At 34.7% G+C, this 12819-nt stretch overlaps 3 protein-coding genes across 3 annotated transcripts; 2 read left to right on the top strand and 1 right to left on the bottom strand.

Moving 5' to 3' along the window:
* Positions 1 to 2062: 2062 nt before the first annotated feature.
* LOC9301988 (putative F-box/FBD/LRR-repeat protein At5g52460) lies at positions 2063 to 2769 on the top strand. Its single transcript, XM_021015776.1, has 3 exons — positions 2063 to 2182; positions 2300 to 2437; positions 2530 to 2769. The coding sequence occupies exons 1-3, from the start codon at positions 2063 to 2065 to the stop codon at positions 2767 to 2769; spliced, it is 498 nt and encodes a 165-aa protein (XP_020871435.1).
* A 707-nt stretch (positions 2770 to 3476) lies between these two features.
* LOC9300251 (protein DETOXIFICATION 16) lies at positions 3477 to 6645 on the top strand. The gene is made up of 8 exons (XM_002865867.2): positions 3477 to 3889; positions 4603 to 5147; positions 5241 to 5327; positions 5429 to 5485; positions 5568 to 5806; positions 5916 to 6034; positions 6129 to 6215; positions 6331 to 6645. The coding sequence occupies exons 1-8, from the start codon at positions 3647 to 3649 to the stop codon at positions 6412 to 6414; spliced, it is 1461 nt and encodes a 486-aa protein (XP_002865913.1). The 5' UTR covers positions 3477 to 3646; the 3' UTR covers positions 6415 to 6645.
* A 1959-nt stretch (positions 6646 to 8604) lies between these two features.
* LOC9301987 (sec-independent protein translocase protein TATB, chloroplastic) lies at positions 8605 to 10805 on the bottom strand. The gene is made up of 6 exons (XM_002864128.2): positions 10434 to 10805; positions 10225 to 10346; positions 9781 to 9840; positions 9513 to 9684; positions 9029 to 9199; positions 8605 to 8925 (listed from the first exon to the last, which is right to left on the bottom strand). The coding sequence occupies exons 1-6, from the start codon at positions 10648 to 10650 to the stop codon at positions 8879 to 8881; spliced, it is 789 nt and encodes a 262-aa protein (XP_002864174.1). The 5' UTR covers positions 10651 to 10805; the 3' UTR covers positions 8605 to 8878.
* Positions 10806 to 12819: the final 2014 nt, after the last annotated feature.

Below are 12819 nucleotides of genomic sequence, written 5' to 3'. Positions count from 1 at the left end.
CCATTTGGTAAAGTTACAGTAACACCAGACATAGGTATTAATTCCCTAAACATTGCTAAATCTGAACAAACATGACTAGAAGCCCCACTATCTATTATCCAAGCATCAGGTGCTAAAAATTTTTCAAGAGAAGAAAGAGTATGATTCTGAAATGTAAGATTATCATTTTCAAATTTAAGGCTAGTAGAGGGAAAAAGAAAAGTACCAGAAGTAGAAGTCTGAGCCATTAATCCATGTTCAGTAATAGTAGCCATTGGACCAGACATACTAGGAGAAGGAACTTCAGTCTCTTGAACCTTGACAGACGAATTGAATTGAGAAACTATACTCTGAATTTGGTCTGCTGTAAGATCTTGAAGATTCACATTGTTACCACCAGTAGTAACTTGAGGTTGACCAGGCAGAGAAGAACCTACTAAATAGCTATTTGCATGTGAATTTGCATAAGCATTTGCATTCTGAATTGTATTAGCATATGGAACCAATTGCATTGGGGAAGTTAACTGCATTTGAGCGACCATAGGTTGCATAGGTTGTTGTGGCATCCTAGGCTAAAACTGTATTGTTTGCATCCTTGGTTGAATTTGTAGTTGACCATTATTCCTGTAAGGTGCATTAGTCTTGTAGCCTGGTGGATACCCATGAATCTTGAAACACTTCTGAACCGTATGACCCATCTTCCCACAGTTACTGCAAATCGGTTTTTGTATTGGTCTTCCTGTGTTATAAGCTGCAATATAGCCATAGTCTGCATTATCCACCATAGGAGCAGTAGCTTGAAAAGCAACAGAATCAATTCTAGTAGCTGATCTAATGTTCTTCTGCCTCTCATCTTGACTAACAATGTTAAAAGCTTCTTCAATTGTAGGGATAGGCTTTAACATAAGAATATGACGTCTGGTTTGTTCATATCCTTCATTCAGTCCCATAAGAAACTTAGTCACACGACTTCTTTGCTGAAGTTTCTCCCATTTGACTGCAGCATCACACTCACATTTACCACAAGAACAAACTGGTAACTCAACATAATTCTTGTGTTCCTCCCACAGAGTAAGCAATGCCGTATAATATGCAGAAATATCCATTGAGCCTTGCTCTAGTTTACTTAATCGTTGTTCTATATCAAAAACTCTAGGTGCATCATCCTGCTTGAACCTAGTAAGCAAATTCTTCCATATACCTTCAGCGGTTGATATGAATAGCAAACTTCGCCCAATCTTTTTATCAACAGAGTTCATTAACCAAGTCGCAACAACATCATTACACCTAGACCAAGCTCCATAATCTTTATGATCTATCGAAGGCCTAACAATCGTTCCATCTATGAATCCTAGCTTATTACGAACATTTAAAGCCATCCATATAGAACGTCTCCAAGCCGGAAATTCAGAAGCTGTGGTCAATCGATTAGAAACAAGAATCAAACCTGCGTGATCATTGTTATGAAGATGAAAAGGATTCTCATATCGATCCATCTGATATCGATTATGCTCAGCATTAGGCGGTAGTTGCGGTGGTTGATCCGTCGGAAACAATGATGGTCGAACACAAGATCCCATTCTCAGTATAAGAAATAGGAAATCGCAAAGAAAGGTGTAACGAATATTGTAAAGAAAAGCAAAGATTCGTCAACACAAAGGTCAATTGAAGGAAAAGAAAGAAACAGAATGGAAAAATTCCGACGAAATCAAAAGAAAAATCGAAAGAAAGTACTTCAACGAGCTCCGATTTAGCTTAACAAACTCCGATCAATCACCGGAAACAACGAAGAAGAGAATGCGGAAGCTTAATAGAACGCTCTGATACCATATTAAACTCCGGTGTATCGGAAAATAACGAGAGATTGAAGAAGAAGATAACAAACTTTATTCATCACTCTTAAGAGTTTGTTACAAGCGTTAAAACGTAAACCAAAATGTTCTTAAGCTTATATATACAGAACTTATGATTGTTAACCGAAGTTAACCAAACATTGAACCAGTTATAAACCAGCTCAAATCATCAAACCATATATCATAATATCGCCGTCAGTGATGACTGGAGATACCGCCGTTTCCCAAAGATGAATAAGCTTCGCTTTGGAAAGCCACATATCGACATTGTATGTCATACTGATGACAAGTTTCTCAAAGCTATTTCCTTGGTCACGTTTCTTGTGTTGTTACCTTTGGAAGATCCAATGGTATGGATTTCGACCTCCAGCTTTCTCTATCTCTCCCTTTACTTTTTATTCTTTTTATTTTTATTTTCTTCTTGGTTGTAGTTTGGTCACATTGCTCTATATGGTTTGATGGTTTAGTCATTGAAGGCTCTGGATTTTAGTGGCTTTACCTTCTCTCGACTTGAAAAGTTAGTGATATGTGGCCGTATCTGGTTGGATATACTTCCACTAATTCTCAACAACTCTCCTAAACTAAGTGTTCTTGCTATCACTTCTGTAAGTAACAAGTATAACAACACAATATCCTTTTTGTATAAACTGATTAATCTTTGATTCTACCTCATAAATTTTTATGTACTTGCATCCAGATAAGTGGATATCTACCCGGAAATCTCCCAACGTCATGGTCCCAACCAAGTTTTGTTCCCAGATGCTTGTCGGCTCATTTAGAGGAGTTTTTGTGGCATGGATATAGAGGAAACGAAGAAGAGACACAGCTCATAAGATACATTTTTGCTAATGCAAAGTGTTTAAAGAAAGTGACAGTCACATTTATATGGGAACATATTCAAATATCCGCCTTCAATCTTGAAGAGAGAGAGAGGTGATAGAATCAGTGTTAAAATCTATGCCTAGAGTTTCAACAACGTCTAAGCTTGTGTTTAAATGAAGAATGTATTCTCTTACCATTTGGTGCACAATCAGATCTATATGGGAACATATTCCAACTTCTTTGAACATATTGGACACATTGTTTCTGATGCATAACATTTTACCATTGCCCCCTCGAAAAACTGAAAAAAAAAAAACAAATTTATGAGGGAATTGAATACTACCTACCAACTTCTTCGAGATTTTTTAATTTAATTTGTTTCAAATTAACAAAAGAATACACGGGGATGTGCCTTTAGTCAGGTTAAATCCATTTGACTCTGCCTTCCCCACCGGAGTTCGATTTCTCTAAGTCGCGTTATCTCGCGTAGTAGGGATTAGCTATGGATCGGGTTTTGTCGATCCAAAGATGTCAAAAAAAAAAAAAAAAAAAAACAAAAGAATACCTTTGAAGTTATTGAACACAAAGTTGAAATCTGTTTATAAAATTAAAATGATAGGTTTTATAGTTGCGATTTTAGTGTATAAACCGAACGGAATAAAACAAAATTTATCAAAATTTATATATTTTTAAATTTTGATTAATAATAGATTTGCCAAAGGTTTCTGGAACCAACCCGCTCTGGTATGCGAATGACATTTAATTATTTTAAAAGGAAAAAAATCCCTTTGATTTTCGTTATTAGCCAAGTAATGATTCACTCATGTATAATTGTATTTATAAAGTTGACAAAATAAAAAAGTACTAATCCCTACACACCACACACCACGCTTTACACATCAATAGGGAGAGAGAGGAGAGAGACCGGACCAAACACAACGCCCTTAAAGACAGGAAGATACTTTGTCATATCTTTGCTATTTCTCAAAAAAATGAGGGACGATAGAGAAAGAGGAGAGGATGAATTGTCATGGCCTTTGATCGGAGAGAAAAGTAGTGTCAAGGAAGAAGTGAAGAAGCAGCTATGGCTTTCGGGTCCACTCATCGCCGTGAGCCTTCTTCAGTTTTGTCTACAAGTTATCTCCGTCATGTTCGTCGGTCATCTTGGCTCTCTTCCTCTCTCTGCCGCCTCTATCGCCACCTCTTTCGCCTCCGTCACCGGTTTCAGCTTCCTCGTCAGTTTTTCCGACTCTCTCTTTATCTATACATTACATATATCTCATATCCCTCCCTATATATTTTCTTAACCATGTATCTTAATCTTCTTCTACATGTTACATAGGAAATTAGGCATATAATCAATTAACAAATAAAAAAAATTAGGCAAAAAGTTCTGAATTTAAAACTTGATTGGGTAATTGGTGATATTAATTTCCTTTTTTTTTTTTTTTTTTCTTTTTAAATATCTTAAAACCTTTAGTATACCTCTAAAGAGAAATCATAGTAAATTCTATATCATTAGAAAGAACTATATATTATTCACCTATGATGGACTTATCACTTAGCAGGCCACCTTGTTTGAATATCCAAGTTGCGTAAGCATCTTTTCTGCCACTCGTACAGATTTAACGACAAGAAATTTTAATATAAAAACATTTTGGCATTTTACGGACAAAAGTGAAAACGTCAAAATAACAAAATCAAAAAGTTTTTTGCTAATTTTTTTATAAAGGGATGCTTAGTGATTACAGTATTATTATTTTTTGTTGTGTCAAACTAAAGGTATGCTTAAATTATTTTTCCTACTCAACAGACCCAATAGTCGAACATAATAGAAACAGTGAATGATGTCACCAAACCCAAGCGAAAGTTTACTGTTAAACGTTTACTTGTGAAGCACGAAAACTGTGCTGATTCACTTTTCTTTCACTATGTTCCTCATGAGCAGATGGGAACAGCAAGTGCCTTAGATACACTTTGTGGCCAAGCTTACGGAGCAAAGAAGTACGGAATGTTAGGGATACAAATGCAAAGAGCAATGTTTGTTCTTACACTAGCTTCTATTCCTCTCTCCATCATATGGGCTAACACAGAGCATCTTCTCGTCTTCTTTGGACAAAACAAATCCATTGCTACACTAGCTGGCTCCTACGCAAAATTCATGATCCCAAGCATCTTCGCCTACGGTCTCCTTCAATGCTTTAACAGGTTTTTGCAGGCCCAAAACAATGTGTTTCCTGTGGTTTTCTGCTCTGGAGTCACCACTTCTCTTCATGTCCTCCTTTGTTGGGTCTTGGTTTTCAAATCTGGTTTAGGGTTTCAAGGAGCTGCTCTTGCCAACTCTATTTCGTATTGGCTTAATGTCATTCTCTTGTTCTGTTACGTTAAGTTTTCGCCTTCTTGTTCACTAACTTGGACCGGTTTCTCTAAGGAGGCTCTACGCGATATCCTCCCTTTTCTGAGATTAGCTGTTCCTTCTGCACTTATGGTCTGGTAATACATAGATGAATTAATGTTACAAATACATTGATCTATCATCTCTTAATTAGCTATCTTGATTTCTTATGTAATGTTGTTTGAGCGCAGCTTAGAGATGTGGTCCTTTGAACTTTTAGTTCTCTTATCAGGACTTCTTCCAAACCCGGTTCTAGAAACTTCTGTTCTCTCAATCTGGTAAGAATAATGCATACGAATAATTGTGTATTTTCCTAATTCAAGAGTATTTAATCATGTTCTTGAGTGCAAATTGACTTTAGTCAGAAAAAATTTTGTAGCCTTAATACAGCAGGAACAATGTGGATGATCCCATTTGGTCTCAGTGGAGCTGCAAGGTAAATAGATATAACTTGAATCATGTAACCTTAGATCAAACTCATAATATAGGCCATTGATTATCCTTTAAAATCGGTGCAGCACAAGGATCTCGAATGAATTAGGAGCGGATAATCCGAAAGTGGCTAAGCTTGCGGTGCGTGTGGTCATATGCATTGCAGTCGCAGAAAGTATATTGATCGGATCAGTTTTGATATTGATAAGGAATATATGGGGATTGGCTTATAGTAGTGAACCAGAAGTAGTCACCTACGTAGCCTCGATGATGCCGATTCTCGCCTTAGGCAACTTTCTAGACAGTCTTCAATGCGTTCTCTCAGGTTCTTTTTCTTTCTTTGCTTGCAAGTAAAGGCTTTTAAAAACACCCTAATCATGAAGAACTTGGTTTAAGTCCGGTTATGTTTGTGTGTTTTTCGGGTTAATTAACAGGGGTTGCTAGAGGATGTGGATGGCAGAAGATAGGAGCAATCATTAACCTTGGTTCATATTATCTTGTTGGAGTTCCTTCAGGCTTGTTACTTGCTTTCCACTTTCACGTTGGTGGTCGGGTAAATGAAACTAACCCAAATTAATCAGATTCTTTTTCGATTTAACTTTTTATAATGTTAACGTTAAACATATCAATGATGTTAATTTTTGAAGGGGCTTTGGCTTGGAATCATATGTGCCCTCGTTGTCCAAGTTTTTGGTCTTGCCCTCGTCACCATTTTTACAAATTGGGATGAAGAGGTAAAAAAGCTTTGTATAAGTTTTCTTAATATTAATTTGTTCGTCTTATACGTATATGTACTATGCTTAATGTTTATGATTATGATTAATGGTGTATCTTCGTTTTTTTGGATAGGCCAAGAAAGCTACAAATAGAATTGAGTCTTCTTCAAGTGTAAAGGATTCTGCAGTTGATGATGGGTCAATTGTTGTATTCTGAGAGCCATTGTGTGTTTTTTGTTCTTAACAACAAAAGCACTCTATCATTGATAGTTTAGAAAATGTATTTTACTTAAGGATGTTAATGGTGGGTACCCAAAACCCATATCAAATAAGAAGCCCACAGATCTACTTTTTATGTTGTAAAAACGCGGGCTTAAAATTGTTCGGATACCCGAATGAAGGAAGTCTCAATATGGAAGAGAAGTGGTAATAAAAGAATTTCTAGATAGAGTTTTTCAAGCTCTGATATAACATATTCATTTATATCCTCGTATACCAGACCAAACTCTGAATACTGAGTCCTTAATATATATGTAATATGCGGATGCGGAATCATACAAACAAGATCAGTGTATAGATGATGAAATGAAAGCAAAATTGATTATGCCTTACTAGACATTCCATAGCCTAAATTAGAATATGCGAAGCGATTCTGAATAACATATTATCTAAAGACACATAACATATATTACAAGCAATAAAAAGACAAATGAAGTAAAAAATTGGAGTTTTAAAACCACAGACGATATCAATTGAGAGATTAATTAGTCGCAAAATTCCAGAACCAAGAGACTAAACCCTAAAAAGCGAAACCAAAGGAAGAAATAACGGTGATATCGGAACCTTAAATTGAAGCGATCAATTCAAACACAAAGAAGAAAGTCAATTAACAATGTGGGAATCGCCAGCGAGATCGATTTTTCACGAAAGATTGGCTGTAGATGTATATGTGGGGATTCTGTAATAACTAAAAACACTTAAAAAGAAACACTATTAAAATACCTTGTGGCATTATTGGTAGACAATCGCCTCTCATTCCTTCAAGGCAATATCCATGGAGAACTACAAGATTGTGATGAACGAGAACCTTTGTTAAAACACAAACCTCAGATTAAATTCTTCATGACGTTTTCCTCCTATCCATTGCCCCATCCTTTTCACTGCAATCTCAACGTCTCCACTCTGCAGTTTCCCTTTGTACACTGATCCGATCCAAAACCACCTTTCCCCACCATGTTCTTCTCTCAAAAATCTTATGTAGCTTTCCCGAAATTCCAGACTAAACCCTACAAACAAAACAAAACCCAAACTTTCAAAAAGAATGTAACGGTAATATCGATTGGACTATTTTTTATCGACAATTTTTTTTGTAAATTTTAAGGATCTTGAATATGCTCGAATTCAAAATTGTAGTCAAAATAGTTATATTTATTATCTTTGATTTTCAAAAAATAATAATGTGAAGCATGTAAATAACGAAATAATAAACAGTACATCATAAGAAAATATATTGAAAAATGCATAGAGTTGGATGAATAAAAGAGGAATCTTGAAAATTTATCTATGTTTTGCTAGTAATTTGCTTCTATTTTGCTTATGTTTTATCTATTTTTTTTGCCTTTAAACATAGCTAACAAACTTTATATTTTGGTAATTCTAGAACAACTATAACGTATTAATAGAATTGTAAGCAAAATAATTCATCATAAATACATTATAAACCTATTTAATTATCTCTTTGACAAAGAATAAAGTGATTATCTTTATAAGGAATTAGCCTTAGTTTGCTTTGCATTTCCAAGTGTAAAAATAAAGTATTATATTCACTCTAGGAATGTGATCAGGTCGGTTGATATATTAGCGAGACGTCTAAACCAACTGAACAGATCTTTATTATTCCGTTGCTTTAATCTCTGATATACGCAGCAACGTTTAATTTACCGACCACACTGGTTCTGTTTTTTCGCTTGATAGAAAAATTTTCAAATATGAAACTTTAGACTGGTAGGTGCAATGAAAAAACTTTCTAATGTCGTCCATGTTTATATTTTCATTCATAAAAGCTATAGTGTTTTCTGATTCTTTAAATAGTAGTGTCAGTCGGCCTCTTAGGCATTGCAAAATCTTTCTTTTCAAATCTCAGCCAACTTAGTACATTATTGATAATCCTTGCTTAGATCCCTATAGACCCGACTAGGCTAGATTGCCATCCTGAAGCCCTAGAGACCACCACATTCCGCTCGTCTCACTGTCATAGACCATGATCCAACCACCAAACTACATTTTGACTTCACCAAATTTCACATCTAATGCTACATATTGTTAAACATGCATGATACTTTATTGCCTCTGGCTCGCTGTGTGTAATTCTACTTTTTCCTTTTCTTTGTGGATAATACAAAGCCAATAAATTATACTAATTTCATTATTTATCAAGCTTTTACCTATTGAACTCGATTATAATTAAGAAAGAATCTAATGTAACATAAATACACAGACATATTCTGATATTTTCAATCCATCAAGATGCACATACAACTTTGTAAGAATGTCCTGAGAGCTAATAGCTTTGTCTCTTTTGGCAGATCAACAAAATTCCCTCCGAAGCTTCCCAATAGAGAGAGAGAGAGAGAGAGAGAGAGGCGTATGCTTTTAACACTACAAGTCATATTTTAGTGCTTTCAATCTTGCCTTGGAGGAGATGCAGCTGTTGTTTCTCTCGCTGTACCTGCAACAACCCGGGTTTAGACAACTTTGAAGATGATGAGAGAGTTCTTAATTTGCTGATCAAACATTACTCATAGATTAAGTCCGACAGATGCAAGGCTAACCATTGGGCTGGGTTTCTCCGGTAGGTGTTTGTACAGTTGTGGGTTGTAGCGGTTCTTGAGTCTGAGTTTGATCCTCTGTTTGGCTTTCAGCGGGAGATGAAGCTTTAAGCTGCTCTTCAGTGATCTTTAAGTAATCCTCCGTTGTGTAAGCTTTAGGTGATTGTGAATCATCTGCTTATTTCAATAAAAAAATCATCTTAGCTTAGCTTCATGAATATAAACATAGCAAAGATCGAAACGTTAACAGTCCGTTACAAATTAGCTAATGCTTGAGGAGCTCATGGTCTACACTAGACGAATCAAACTACTTTCTAATATGTCTCAATCAAATGCCCAGTATGCTTCCATTTTCGTTAGCAAATCAAATCCGAATATATTTCCAGAACCAAATGGCAGTATCTTTGTTTAACTTGGTTTGGTGTCAATTGGGTGAAAGATGAAGAAGAACAAAAGCATATGCACATAGTAAAGTTAGACCACTCACTGGGATCATTTGCAGTCACAGGAGCTTCAGTGCTAGGAACTGATGGTGGTGGTGGTGGAGGAGGAGGAGGTTGAACAAGATTCGTTCTGTTTTGGTTGTACACGTTTGGCGTTGAGATTTCATCAAGGCCAATTTCACGCTCAAGGGTACTTTTAAAATCTCTTGAAACATCCTAAAACAAAAGACATGTAAGCAATAAAAAATATTAGCACATATACAAACCAATCTCATTGTTTCTCAAAGTCTTGAGATAAAAGAAAAAACAAACTTGTAGCTCTTTAATCGTTGGCTGAAATGTACGCAGAGTTTTTCCAAGATTCCGAGCTACCTGCACGGATCATAGCAAGTAAAACACTTCTTCAATGATCTAAAGCAACTGTAAAAGACTACATGGAGAAGAAACAGTGATATCTTGAGCTCTTTTCTCTTCTCATTCCCAAACTCAGCTCGCAAATGCTCCATAAAGGAGTCGAACGAGTGGAATTCGTAATTTAACAAAGAAACTTTCTCCAAGATAGGATTTTTGATCAAGAGAGAATCAAACTCAATTAAGCCAAAAGCTCATCCATCTCTAGCCTTATCTATACACTGTACTCCAATTCTCCTAAGATAAACTAAACAGTAATAATTCATAAATTGCTTAAACCTTAAAAAGCTATGATTCCAAATCAATGATCAAGAAAATTGTCACACAAGACGTCAAGATACAAACCTCAGCAAGACCTTTAGGACCAAAGACTAACAAAGCAACAACACCAATAACCAAAGCCTCAGGTGCTCCAACACCAAACAAAGACGCACGAATCATCATACTCTTACATCTTCTCTTCTTCTCTGCACAAAAACCACCAAACCTTCAGAAATTGAACAGCTTTACAAAAACCCAGAAGTAAAAAGCAATCAATTCTCTGAAATCGAAACCTGGGTTTGAAGATTTTGGCGAGATTGAGATGCCCAAATGCTTTAAACCAATGTAAGGAGAGAAACGAGAAGAACCCATGAGAGAAATCCATGAGGAGAGTTTAGGTTTCGAAGCTTTATAACAAGATTGCAGAGGAGGATAAGAGAAAAGGTGAGATTTTGTAATAGTTGGTGATGAAGAAGAAGAAGAAGCTATAATCTGAAACGCCATGGCCATGGGAAGCTTCGAAATTGTATTATAGTTTTGTGTGTAGCTTCGAAGACTATCTTAAGCCATAACTTACTTCATCATCTTTCATCACCAATCAAATGTGCATAGCTTGAAAATGAAATAACGCTCAGAAAAAGAGAAAAAAGAAAATCTAAATTATCCTTTGGAAAATCTGAATGAGATGGTCGCAAACACAGAAATATTGATTTTTTTTCCCTTTTTCTTTACCAATAGCAAATGGGCCGTTAAAAATGTTTGGGCTACATGTTTTGGGCCTGAGCTGAGTCGTTGCACTCTTTCTCTTGAATAAACTTTCTCTACATAACTACATAACTACGTAGATGATTGGTTCGTCTGTAAAATTTTTGTTGTAGGTGTGATAAATGTAGCTGTAAGTTTTATTGCAGTAGATTTTATTAATATAATATTATTATTTAAATAAATTGGTTGTAGCAATAAGATTTTAGTTTTACGTACTTTTAAACAAAAAATATAATTAACAAATAGTAGTTATGTGTTATAAAATTTCTCAAATATCAATTTAATAAATTATGATATACATATATATGATGTATTTTAAAAAACCAATGTGAGTTATATATATTTTTTTGCCCCCAAAAAGAGTTATATGTCAAAAAATAGATTTTTACCTACTACTTAGATCCATAAAAATAAATTTTCATAACATATATGGATGAAACAATAATTACTTTCTAAAAGAAAAAGAGAAAACAAAGTGGAAAGAAGAAAAAAAATGTACAGCTCTTCTAAAGACCATAAAATTGTGCTGCAGAAAAATTTGTACTTACAGCCAAAATAATTAAAAAAAATATTGTTTGGGCTGTGAGAAAAAATAGGAAAGTTACAGCATGATTGTTTCAATTTTGGGGATATAGGTTTTTTAGTTGCTTTAAACATCTCATACAGCCCAACCAATCATGCCCACATTGTGGATTGCAAGTCTCATCTTGTTGAGATTAGCTTAATTTTAGATTGAGATTGAGTGAACTCACTTGTGTTCTTTCGATACTGTTTCGTTTTCCTTTTTATTCTCAATCGAATCGAATGACAAGTGAGATTTGTGGTTATAGTTATTCCTCAAATGTCGAATCATAGGGATAATCTCAACAACAACTTCTTTAAGTATTAGTTGAAAACTATTCTTTAGAAAATTTAATTCGATAATGATATACACAACCAAACAAGTTGAATTTTATAAAGACACAACCAATTTGATTCATGTCTTGATTGGTGGTATTGAACTTAACAAAAAAATTAAATAGATGAGACTTTTAGTTTTGATTGATTTCAATATGGTTTCATATCCTATTTTTTTTAGGATATGAAATTTCAATATGGTTTCATATCCTAAAAAGGTAAAAAGAAAGAGTAATAATTAGTTTTCCTTGTAGAGAGTTAAAAAGGAAGAAAGTAACAAAAGTAGAAAAAAAGTAAGAAAAGAAAGGTAAAGGAGTGGCAAGTCATACACACGCACGAGGGTTTGCTCAAAAAGCCATCACAGATTCACACAAAACAAGATGGTATGCGCACGTGTGCTTCTTATTGTTCCCAACCTTTCTCCAATTATTTTATTCTTTAATTTATTTTATTTACTAATGGGCATAGTTATAAAGTAAGAATAAACACACTAATAATAACTACTATTTGTGAATAATTACGAATAAGAACATTCAAAAGAGGTACATTTTCTTTGCATGTATTAAAGCAACTCTAGTTATAATAAAATTTAGAGTAAATTCTTAAACTTGAGATGAGTCACATGGGAGTTCCAATGATGAAGTGGCCTCTATTATATTACCTCACTTATTGATCGGTCCCATATCATATGCGTACATAAAGCTTATAGGGTCAACTCTTGGCATGGTCTAGTATTTTCTTCTTTCCCTTTGACTAGAATCATTCGTTTTTATAGATATATATTTGAAGATACTAATTATAAAAAAAAAACCTACATATAGACATTGGCCAACGTTAGTATTTTACGATACACTAGTCTTTACACAATTTTTTTAAAGTTCTAGATATAATATACCCCTTTTTTAGAACTTTGATTCGAGAAAAATGCAGAGAAAAAAATATATTATTCAAAAAAATATATATATATATAAATGTTCACAAGACTTCTCTTCTCCAAGTTTCCAAACCAATTTACTA

The sequence above is a fragment of the Arabidopsis lyrata genome (genome assembly GCF_000004255.2).
Source record: "Arabidopsis lyrata subsp. lyrata unplaced genomic scaffold ARALYscaffold_8, whole genome shotgun sequence".
Classification (NCBI taxonomy): Eukaryota; Viridiplantae; Streptophyta; class Magnoliopsida; order Brassicales; family Brassicaceae; genus Arabidopsis; species Arabidopsis lyrata.
The sequence above is the reverse complement of the archived record's forward strand: the minus strand, read 5'-3'. Positions and strand labels throughout refer to the sequence as shown.